The 12438-nt window shown below is 44.2% G+C and overlaps 1 protein-coding gene across 1 annotated transcript in view; it reads left to right on the top strand.

Moving 5' to 3' along the window:
* LOC128832083 (deleted in malignant brain tumors 1 protein-like) overlaps window positions 1-12438 on the top strand; it is a 166998-nt gene that overhangs the window by 108915 nt on the left and 45645 nt on the right. The window contains 1 exon segment of the mRNA XM_054019173.1: window positions 1844-1863. Within this exon segment, the coding sequence (XP_053875148.1) occupies window positions 1844-1863 (20 nt within the window).

Below are 12438 nucleotides of genomic sequence, written 5' to 3'. Positions count from 1 at the left end.
GAAAGAGTTTGTCAGGGTCTCTCACAATGCTGGTATTGAGTAGGTTCGTTCTTTGGCTGAATTTGCCCCACAGAGAATTTAAAAACAGTTTAGCGATTTGTCATTTAGCGGGGTTCAACTTGATCTTGTGTTGGCATAAACACACGCCTTCTTTCTGGTAGAAATTGTTAATGTACTTATTTTGTTTTTCTTCAACTGTGCACCAGCTGGGATACCCTGAAACCCCTTGTTTCTGGCAGAGGTGTAATTTTATGTACTCTGAAAAGAGTTTGTCAGATTTTTAATTAAAATGCCAGATTTCATATATTTTAGCCACCGCGTACCCCTTTGCTATGGTCACATTCAATTTCACCGTGCACCACATCCCCAGGATGGCCCTCTCCTCATCAGTATGGGTGCATGTCTCCTGCTGCTCTGTTTCCGCACAGGTTTGGCATAGCGGGATTATAAGCTTGCCTCTCATTCTGACAGGTAACAATGGGAAAAAGAGGCCTTGCAGGGGGTACACTTTAACTTTTTCTATTCCAAAATAATTTATGAGGGGTCCAAATTTGTCATAAACTACATTGGGGTGTCTGATAAGGTATTCTTTGGTTTTGTTTACGAAAGGGTACAGGCTGATACAATCATAATAGTGGATTTCTTCCTGGGGTTAGGTTTGTAATACAGGTGGATAGCGTTTGTCCTCCCCTCAAAAAGAGCATCCCTAGGCATGAGAGGCTGGGGCAACTGAGCTCGGTTTAAAAACCTGCCAGCTCCCTGTCTGTTTCTTTCATCATCGCCCACTTGTGCTCCCAGAGAGTCCTCGCTACAAAACCAAGTCTTTTCAGATAGTCGGTCTTGAGCTGCATCTTGTAATAAAGAAACCCAAAAGTTGTCCCCATCATAGGGTTCTTTGCTTTTTCACAATAACAGGTGATACAGCCATGGAAGAAACACCCGTTAAACTCAAAGGCTGTGTGTACCCCATCAACATTGGCATAACACTCTAAAAAGTACGGGCCTAACTGTAGTTCCCCACCCTGTAAAGCATGCCATATCTGTATATTTTCTTTGTGAGAGGTATATGGCAGCCACTGAATAGATGGGGTAGAATATCTCTTTTTCTCCCTGTGGTAGTTGTCTGGAGGGAGAAGAGCTACCATCTTAGGCTCCAAAAACATAAACCTGTGCATAGCCATGCAGACAGATGCCAGCGTTATGTACCGGAATGGATCTATACACAGTTTTATCTCAGTGATTTTACCAGGGCCTCTCTCTACTATATCTCCCATCTCCATCATTTTCATAATCTCTTTTCTGTATAGGATACAAGCGTGTCTCAACATTTTGACATCCTGCTGACAGTAATATGCGAGCTCTTTCTGCAAGTCTCATATCTGTGGTCCCAATACCAGCCGAGAAACTTTGCTTTCTCCCTGGGCATCATGCTTTTTACACCATAGTGCTCCAGACCGGGCATAGGCCCCACATAATTTTGATATTCTAAAGTGTTAAAAAAATGTGAAAAATCCCCTTTGCACCCTTCAAACCCAATCGCCTGCAGGAGCTTGCTAAGCTTCACGGGAAAGAAGTTTAAAGAGTCTATAAAACCAATGCCCAGGGCCTTAACTTCCACACACATTAGTTTACTACCCTGAGTGATCAGTTCTATGCACATCTTTTACTTCAGTAACTGTCTAATGACGAAATTTGTATTGTAACCTTTGGAATTGTGTGCTAGGAACATGTCGTCCTGGAATTCTTTGCCAATAAAGGTCTTAACAAAGATAGAAAGACACTCATAGACCTTAAATTCCCAGGATTTTTCCAGCTTTAGGGACATAGCAAAAATGTAATTGAGCATGTGCAACCCCGTCTCCTGTGTGCATTCAAAATCGTAAAAAATATACTTTTCTAATGATTCAGGCTTTCTAATGCTGTCCATAAAACACAGGTGGCTGTCTACATCACCGGTGATCAAACCTTGACACTGCTTACAATGCCTCCCTTTACACCTGTGCCGCTTGTCCATGTAAGACTGACACTTATCACACAAAGTTTTAAACAGGCAGTCAACTTGTTTTTTCAATTCACAGTCAACGTGTCTGTCTAAACACTCTTTGGACAGACAATACTGTCTACAGCTAGAACACCTCAGCTGCACACCTATGCTGTCTGAGCACATTACGCTGAAGCAAAGGCGATAAAGATACCTGCAAGAGTGGTGGTGACTGTACACCGTGTGGCAAAACTCACAATAACTTTTCACACTGAACACCTTTTTCACATCCAGAACCCTATAGTAATGCTCATCATGCAACAGGATGAAAAAAGTCTTGGGGTACACTGGGCCCCGTGTTTTAAAAAAGCCCCAGCCACCTTTCGCTGCATAAAGCACCAGCTGTATGTTGACTCCTAATTGCTGTTCAAATGTTGCCACATCACTGAGCAGAACCTTTTTTTGATCTGACCACTCCAGTTTCTCATGCAACTTTCTTGCCCCCACTAACAATTCTGCGTCCGTAGGCTTATGGTTGGACATGATGGCCAAGAACCTGCCCGTAAAACAGAGATTGGTACCGGTGTAAGTCAGGTCTACTAAACACTGTCTCTTTTTATGGATGATTTGACTACTGAGGATAGAATTTAAAACTCTACGACTGCCCCCACCCCTGTTTTTTACAACTGTCACAACGAGATGCAACATCGGTCTGATTGAAGAAATCCTCAGCAGACAGCTCATCCCTCATTCTTCTGGCCGAAAAGAAAGGGTTAGTTAAATTATGGCTCTCTAAACATAACTGAACGTAATCTTCAGGGCCTATCCTACCATTAACATCATCGAGAACTAACTGTGTATGGCTTCAGCAACCTGCTGAGCTGAATTTATTCACTCAAGATTGACAAAACAAAATTTCTCACAATACACCGACCCCCAAATCTAGGTAGTTCACATCGCCAACTTCTCACTCTCTCCATATACACCTCTGCATTTTCAGGGTTACTTGGGGGTTCCTCTAAGGCACCATCAGCGGCATCTTCTACGTCAGATGCTATTTGAGAGTCAGACTCCGAGGGGCTTCCATGAGGGTCATTAGGAGTAGACAGGGACCAATCTAGACAGCCTTCTGGGGAATTTTCTAAATCAGACTCTGCATGAGAGTCACCACCACACTGCAGGTCGGATTCCATCTCCCCATTTTCAGATGAGCCAGTTTGAGAACCTCCAGTAGGGGGCATCCCTTTTTGTTTTTTTCCTCATTACCTCTTCAGCCTTTTTCAAAATGTTTACAGCGACCCTGGCCTGGAACTTTTTGGCAGATGTCTGTTTATCCCCCAAGCGCCATCCCCCCTTTCGTTTACACCTTAGCTGATGTGTACCCTTCAGGGTGCCCCTTTTACCCTTTCCATGAATAGTCATGCCTACTCAGAGCTACCCTTTGAAAAAAAATTGAAGTATTTTTCAAAAAGTCACCTGCAAGAGCTTTTGCATTTTTGATGTAGTTTCCAGCTCTTCTTTCTTTTAGAACCCCCGAGGATACAGTGTCCACCAGTATTCTGAACGAAGCATCATATTTTCCAAAATACTAGAATATGGGGGAGCTGTGATGAGCTTATGGTGTTGGGAGAATGATTTGTCAGTCCTTGGTTTTTTACTCACAACCCATAGAGCACGTGCTCCGGGTTTGTGAATATTGGTATTTTCGCTCAGTTTTCTCAGGGCTTGGTGTGGTGGTGGCGGCCTGGAAACTGGAGTTGTGTTTGCATGATTGTTTTTTACCAGAGTCCTTCAGTTTGACGTATATGAGGTTTAGACTGCTCTGATGCTTCATCTGCACTCTTGTGCTGTTTTGTGTTGGCGTTGTTAAAGGTCTCAAAGCTGATTCCTGGTTCTTTACCCGTTCTAGTGGAGGTGTCCCTGTAGCTCTGACTACAGCATTGTCAGGAGAGCTGCACATGCCTGATTAGGAGGAAAAAAACATTTTACAAAACTTAACTTTACTATCTTTCTCACCCACACCTATGTATTTACTTAAAATACACAACCTCATAAAATAACCAAACTAATAAGCAAAATATATTCACTGGGCTTCATCCATCCATCAGTCACTGATGCTGGTGAATTTTCCTTTTCAGCTGTCTCTTTCCTTTTTCAATTGAGCTTGTTTACTCTCTGGTCTAAGGATCTCTCATGCTTTGACCGTACTGTGGAGCAGACAACATTATTATTATAAAAAACATGAAATTGTCTTTTAAACTTAAAAAATAAAATACGCATTAGGGTGTTTTTCTATTTAAAAAAAGTCATAGATTTAAAACAAAATAATCTATTTCCAGCTGTACAACAAACACAGGTTTTGAGTTTATTTCTACCACTTAAAAAAAACAAACACACACACACACAAACGCTTTTTAAAAACACATCTCATTTTGCAGAATAAAAAACAAACTGTTTTAAAAACCAACTTTTAAAATCTATTTCAAAACACATTTTGCACAGAAATCCGTTCGTTTGAAACACACCAAACCAATAGTTTTCAGTCATATATATATTTTTTAAAAGCCACCTATGTTTTATATGCACACACACGCACACACACACACCACCAGTTTAAAACACCAAACCAACAGTTTGCAACAAAATACTTTTTTAAACACTCACACTTATGTCTAGCTTAGGCCCTTGAATCACTAACAATTTAAACATTAAAGCCAACTCTTTTAAGAGGACAAACAACCCCATATTTAAAAAAAAAAAAAAAAAATCTCTTTTTTTTTTGCTGAATAAAAACCAAACTGCTTTTAAAAACCATTTTGCACAGAAAAACACTCTGTTAGTTTGAAACACACCATACCATCAGTTTGCAGTTTTTTAATTTAACTGTATTAAGCACAACTATAGTTAAAAATGGGTTTTGGTTTTTACATTGGCCTGGTGGTAAAATGCAGCTTAAAGTGACTGGTTCCACACTATACAGATCACACTGCAATGAAGATAGGTACTACTATTTAGTAAGGACAGCATGGCCAAAAAGTGACAATACAATATATATTTTCAGAGTTAAAAACAGGAAGCATATCTCCTCTTGCAGTCCAGCAGCAATTCAAGATAGTTTCAGTTGATAGAGGACAGCCTCCAAAAAACTGAGGTTTTTATACCATCCTAACTCTTTGTTTCAAACAGACTTCAGAAGTTTGTAGTTAGCAGGTTGATTTGATTATCACAACTCTGAATTAATAGATACTTAAGGACTTTAGGCATCCCTCCCCGAACATTCCCTTTTGTGATCTGGGGTGGGGAAATGAAGTTGTCTGCACAACTGGGCTGCTTTAGGCTATTTTTTTTTCTTTTAGTTAAAATACATTTTTCTGTTTCAATGAAAAACCAGTAAATCACCAAACACAACAATCCTTAATGTTCCTGTATCCCATTCCCAAGTGCGGGCCCCTTGCAGATATCAATGAATGTCTTGGGGCATGTCTGTTTGTTTTTTAAACATGTTTCTTTCATGCTTAAGGTTTGGGGGTTGTTTTTGAAATAAAATGGGTGTATCACAACCATAGTAAGCACCCTACAAATACCCAGAGCTTTTAAATGTTTGGTTGTCTTTAGAGCAGATGCTTGTTCTAAAGTATTGTGGAGGTTAGTGAACACTTAAAACATTTCAGTTTTGGGTTAGACCCTTGTTTATTTTTGTAACTATATTGTTTTAATGACTTTGAATTGCTAGAAAGAGTGACCGATAGCATTTAACCCACTCCTGGGTTATATTTAAACTGTCCAATAGTGTCTGTGAACTCCTGAGGTTTTATTTCATTTCATATTAATCAGAGCTCATCATCCTCACCCACCCAAACCACCTCTCTTACTGTGGGTGTACACCCGTCAAATTTAATTACTAATCACAAATACAATTAACCCTGATGGCAACAAGGGTGGGTAATCTCAGTCACCCTGGCTACTCAGTGGAGGTGTGGTTAAAACCATTTAGTTCAACAGGGTGGGTCAACTCTATTGTACTCAAACATGTGTCTGAACCATCCCTGTCTTTTTTTTAATTGTAAACACATTTTTACAATTCTACAACATACATTTCTGCATTTTGCTGTAAATGGGTCTCTTTTACAAAAAGACACAAGAGCTAGGTTCTCACAAACTATTTTTTTTTAATTTAAGACATACAGCTCCTTGAAAACAAACCAAGATGTTCCATTAAAACTTTTAGCTCACTTAAGGGCCACAGAGACCTTAAAAATTTAAACAGAAACACAGTAGTCACAAAGCCCTTTTCAACAGATTTTTTTTTACCAAGTTTTATATCGCATGTTTCTCCCTTCACCGTTCTCTAACTTAATCCTTTTAGATTTCTTACAAATAGTCTTTTTCTTAAGCAGGGTTCTGTAACTTTTTGTGTGGACCAGACCGTCAATATAACGCTGTAAGCAGCATTTTCCGGTTTGGTCATTTTCTTTAAAACCAGTCAGGGTCTCCACTGAATTGCACAGCAGTTATCAAGGTCACTCCTTGCGCTAAATGTTCTTGAGTTAAGCACAGACATTGCACAGCATCACCTATGGCAAAAATAGTGTTGAATAAGCTTTCCAAACACAGCTCAGCACACAAGCCCCAGAGCTTGCAGTTTATATCCATTGAAGTCCAAGCCACACAGTCATGGTGCTGCTGGCCTGGTGCATCTATGACACAGCCCTCACAATCTTCAAAACACTTTCCCCTAAGACAGTGATTAAGGACAGCATAAACAGCAATGCGTACAATAGTCCGCATGACATTTTTACACTCACGACGTGGCACTGACCTAGTTAGTTCTGTCCCAAGCCCCCTCCTAAAGTCCTCAAAGCCATCATCCTCAGAGTCCTCTTCAACGATTTGTATCGGCTTTGAGCAAAAACAAGGTGGGCCCAGTTCATCTTTGCTGCTTGATGCAATGGTGTCCAGGACCTCCGGGTCCTCTAGAAAGGTATCGTTGAGCTGTCGAGGGATTTTTCAGAAAAGAAACAAGTGTAAGTTCCAACTGCTTGTTTTTAGATTTACACAACTTCATTACACACACACACACACACACATCCTCTAACGTTACTTCTAAATTGTTCATTTACCTGAGCAACATCTTTTCTGTTCACTTTGTCCGCCGGTGACTCCCCCGAGCTGCGTTCGCCTTCTTCCTCCAGTGGGGTGGACGACGAGAGGCCAGCACACTCATTGGAGTGTCTCACGAGCAGTTGGGTTTCGGGATTGGGTTCTGATGTATCCATCAATGGCTGGGCCAAAGGGTTCCCTTTGATCTCTCACTCCTCCTCCTCCTCAGAACTTTCGCTGATGTAGAGCTTTCTCCACAGATGGTCGAAGTCCCTCGGGGCTAAAACAAAGGCTGAAGTTTTTACGGGGGTGGGGAAGGAGTCCATGTTTCCTCTCAGCATTTCCACGCGTTCTAAAATGTGCATTCTTGGTAAGAGATGGCCTCTTCTACCCAGAGCTGGGACTTATGGGGTAGTGGTACTGTGCTCTGATTGGCAGAGGGTGGTGGGAGAAGTCACATGACCCTCTTCTGGGCGGTTCATCCCACCCCAGAACCTGCCCTATTTTGGTCAGATATGTTCTCGGGGCAGTCCTCTGCAGCCGAAACCCATCCCAATTGGTAGAGGGCGTTGGGGGGAATTCTTAGAGGGGTCACACGAATCATTTCCAAATAGGTCACCCCACCCCAGAACTTCCCCGATTGGTCAAATATCCTCTCAGAAGTGGTCCCCTGCAGCTGAAACCCCTCCTGATTGGTAGAGGGTGGTGGGAGGAGTGCTAAGAAGGGTCACATGACCCACTTCTGCACGAATCACCCCCCCCGGAACTCCCCCCGATTCATAAAATTGCCTCTCAGGGTGGTCCTGAGGGGGCGAAAACCCATCCTGATTGGTAGAGGGCAGTGGGAGGAGTTCTTAGAGGGATCACATGACACACCTTGCTTCCAGTCATGTGTCCGGCTTGACACCAGAAGTAATAACCACAGGTGCAGGACTTCCCATGACAGGTGGGCAGGGGTCAAGGGATGAGGCTAACGTTTGATTGACAGTAGGGCCCTTATATTATTTTGGTACAATTTCCTGTTTTGTCATTACTGTTTGTTTAAGTAGTGGGAGGGCAGAGTGAGGGGGAATGGCAGGATTGGGGCTGGGAGGTTGGTAAAAATAAGGAGAGGGAAGGAAGGGGAAGGGGCACAGCCCCACCTCCTCCACTGCCAAGCTAGTCATTCTCTGTCAAGTGTTTTTCCAGAATCACAACAGAGCAGAGTCTCAAGGAGGGATTCGAAGGAGGATCAGGTGTTGGCTGCATGGATTTTCTTAGGGAGTTTTCTCCATACAGAAAGGGCAGCATGGGAGAAAATGCAGAGGTAAAGAGTCAAAGACGTTTCCCTTAATCCACGTATTTGTAACAGTTCTCTTGAGGAAGAGCAGGAGGTAGCTGTGGTGCCAGCCAGTCACTGTTCTGTGCTATATGCCCCTTGCCTTGTGCCTGTTCCTTGAATTGTCTGTGTCCCATGAATCAAGTAAACTTGTTTCCAAGGAGCCCTCCCCCTACTGACAGCACTGATGGGCATGGTGTATCCTCCTGCTACTGCAAGAGAGGGTCATGGCCTACTCAGGAAGCCCTAAGCTCTGCCTCTATCACTAAGAATCATGGTCTAGGCAGGAAACCCCAAGGCTGGGGTGAAAGTAACATTAAGCACTTACCAGTACGGGGGCCCAGAGCCGGGCCCCTGGAAGGGGCTGGGCCTTGGGCAGAAGGGGCGGGGTTGGGGGGTCAGCCTACTCCAGCCAGCACATCTGCGCTGCCTGGCCCACGCCACCCAGGGCTCAGATGGAGATTTCAATTTTAAATCACCAGCCCCAGGGTAGCTGCCCCTTTTGTCCCCCCCCCCCCCCCGCACCCATGTTGGCAGCCTGCGGGGGTGGGAGGAAAGGGGCAATGAACGTCAGCTGCATATGGGCTGGTACTGGCAGCCACTTTTTACCAGTACGTCGTACCGGCCCACTTTCACCCCTGCCCCAAGGTCTATTCGTAGAAGAACTGTCAATATTTCAGATGCAGCTGAGTAATTCTTCTTCTATAAAGCTGATCTGAGTGACACAACCTGGTTCTAGTGAGTTGTGCTTGTCTACAATTGGGCATGTCCTATACTGGGAATTGGTCTTGTAATGATCACCTTTGGCACAAGGGATTTCTTTCCTAGTTTATAAAATAACCAGCCTCTAATGTCTCCCAATTCATGTTTAATACGATATAAAATCTATCAGGGTTAGAAACAGCAGGGATACAATTTGTACAGAACTTTTCCTTCCCTCACCGGAGATTGGGGGTTACCCGATGATCTGAGGCTGTGGTAAAGCTGACATCAGGAGGGGGCTCATCACTCATATATGGTGATGTTTGTTGCTTTCGAGTTTTATTGGATGTTTTAGCTGCATAAAGACACAGATAAAACCACTGATAATAACTAAAAAGGTAGGTGGGTTTGCTATTGGTTCCTTCGCGCAGCTGATGGCAGCCTCTGATTCTATATATTTCCCTTCCACTGCTTTGTTGTCACTTGTCAGACACAGAGGAGCCCTGGCAGGTGTTTAGGAGCAGCCAGTGCATTGAGAGGGGGGACAGCAAGTCAGGCTGGCAATGAAGGGACATCTCTCCACTCCGGTGCTGTGGCTTCTTCTCCTCACAATTCAGGACATAGCAGGTAAGTCTCTTCTGTGTTTCACCAGGGGAGCTGGGTTAACTGCAACTAGGGTGGTAACTTTTACAGTCAGCTTTTTACCATCGGTGCCTGGCTAGGAGGTTGTGACTTTTCTTTTTGGGATTGGAACTTACCACTGTTACCGAGGCTTTTGTTACCTTGAGATTGGACTCTTCAAATGATCCTAATGTACGGCTGCACCTTAGAACCATTCAGAGAACAAAGCTGGTGCAAATGGAAGCGACTCACTGATCAGCACATCTTGCTAGGAGCATGTTACAGTCATGGTGCAGGATCTGCACTGGCTGCCCAGCTCTGGGTGGAGGTTAAGGTGTTGGTTAGTATTCATAAAGACCTAAGTGGCCTGGGACTGGCCTCCCTGAGGGATCACCTCTCTCCCCGTGTCGTACTGCCACAGCTCTGGTTAGCAGGGGCACCTAAGCTGGTTCCCCCTTTTTATAAAGGAGAGGGGTGGCTGAGAGGGTGTTCTCGTGAGGCCTCCAGGACTCTGAAACTTGTTGTCCGGTTTGGGCCAAAATAGCCCAAATTTGGTGACCTTCTGGGCACACTGCAAAAGACACTTGTTTGGGGGTGGGAAGGACCCAGGCCCTGCGTAACATAATGAGAAATGGGTGGGAAGGAGTTTCTGTAGGTGTCTGGCTGGCTGAGTTCCTGTTGAAATGGCCACTTCATGCTGCTGGGATTTGAGTGTGTTATCAATGTCGTCCGGGTGCCAACAGTCTTGGCTGGGCATCGCTTTAGTGTTTTAAATCCCAATAAATACATCAATAATTTGGGATCCAACAGAAATGTCTCTTTGGTACTGAATCCAACAGCTCCAAGGCCCAAGTCCTGGCTCCTCACTCCCCCATTCACTCACTGAAGCCAGTAGAAGTTTTGCAATTTTGAAGTGAGCAGGATTTATCCAAATAAACCCAGAGCCGATTCCTCCCAGGGAAGGGGTGTGTGCATGTGTTGGGGTGCAGTGCGCAAAGCCCTGTGCCCATGGAGGTACCGGAAGCTCTGCCAGCAGGAAGATTTATCCTGCATGAGCCCTGCCTCCCTCCCCCAGGGTTTCTGCTGGAGAGGAGAAGCTTTGAATCCTATTTGGAGACTAGAGAAGCCCGACCAGCACAAGCTGCATGGCAGAGGTGCTGTATTGGTGCCTTTCACGGACACATTGGTTTCATTCCCTGAAGGCTGCCCCTGCCCAGTTTCAGGGCTGCTCTCGTTCCTCCAGCACAGAGGGGGCTGCAAGCTCCTTGCCATGCAGTGTCCCAGCTCCAGGCAGACTTAACAGCAATGAGGGGGAGGGGCAGATCATGGGGTACCTCAGCAAATGCTGGTGCATTTTGGGAAGTGAATCTGGCCCAAAGACTCCAAAACTGATTAGCAATAGGATTAAAATCGAATGTGGGACCCAGTTATGATTCAAATAATACAGTGATTGGAACCTGTTGGGCTGGTGTTAACATGTGACTGGCAGGGCAGTGAACTGCTCAGCAGTAGCTGGTTCATGGGAACCCGATGTGCTGCTGCGCCAGCCTGAGAAACTAACCCTGAAGTTGATGATCAGAAATGTCCATCTAAATTATTGTCTTAGAGAAAAACCTGCCCTAATGTATATTTCACAGACAGCTCATTAACTGTGCAGTGATTAGGGGGCTGGTACCCAGAAAATCCTGAGCAAACCAAACCATCTAGCAGGTTATTTGGAGTTTATATTTCAGATTTCCAAGAAGTTCAAATATAATGTGCTGGGATTAGAGCCCATAACACAGCTGTACATGACCGAAAAGCAGAGGATTCTGTGCTGACTGCTGGTGATCAGACTGACATTGCAGAGGATGGACAATTGTTTTCATCAGTGGGTCTTGCATCTGATGAAGTGGGCATTCAAATACTTCTGTTAGTCTTAAAGGTGCCACCGGACCCTCTGTTGCTTTGTACAGATTCAGACTAACCCGGCTACCCCTCTGATAATTGTTATCATGTGAGGGAATAATTACTGCACGATTTGTGGGATGGCGTCATACAGTGATGCCAAGCACATGCTCAGCTCAGAGTATTTTTGTTGGATTGATGAGGAAATGTGCATCATCCCTTAGATATTTTTTATTTTCTATTGGAAATTTGAGTTTGCTTCACATGACACAGACACAGTGACTCAGGGGTGTTTACAATATAGGGAATATCACCCCATGTAGCTACTTTTCCCTTTCCCTCAGTGCCGCAATTTTCCTCTCTGAGCCCTGAGTAGAGGCCAGGTCAGTCTTTGCCAGAAGATCGTGTTTCACAATTATTGACCTATTTACATTTTGTGGGAAAACAAATTTGTAAAATGATGTGGGGTCCAGGCAAACAAATGAGAAAATGTCAGGGACGGACCAAAGCCACAGGTTTAACTCCCAGACCAAGATCTGAACTTCCCCAATGTTCAGAGTGCTGGGTGGGGTCATTATTCCAAGTTGGGCCATAGAAGTGGAGCCAGGATATGATAGGTACAATATAAATGTGATTGTTATCGTGAAAGGTGCTGATGGCTGCCATCGGGGAGGCTTCGATCCTAAGACAATCACCGACCTCATGAAAGCCAATGGCAGGGTGAAAACTCTCTTTTAGGCTCAACAGACGGAGCAATCAAGATCCTTTATGTAGTAAAAACAGCTGCAAACAGTGGGAGCTACTGCCAAAGGCACTAGGCACATGCGTA

Source organism: Malaclemys terrapin, chromosome 1, assembly GCF_027887155.1.
Source record: "Malaclemys terrapin pileata isolate rMalTer1 chromosome 1, rMalTer1.hap1, whole genome shotgun sequence".
Taxonomy (NCBI): Eukaryota; Metazoa; Chordata; order Testudines; family Emydidae; genus Malaclemys; species Malaclemys terrapin.
The sequence above is the reverse complement of the archived record's forward strand: the minus strand, read 5'-3'. Positions and strand labels throughout refer to the sequence as shown.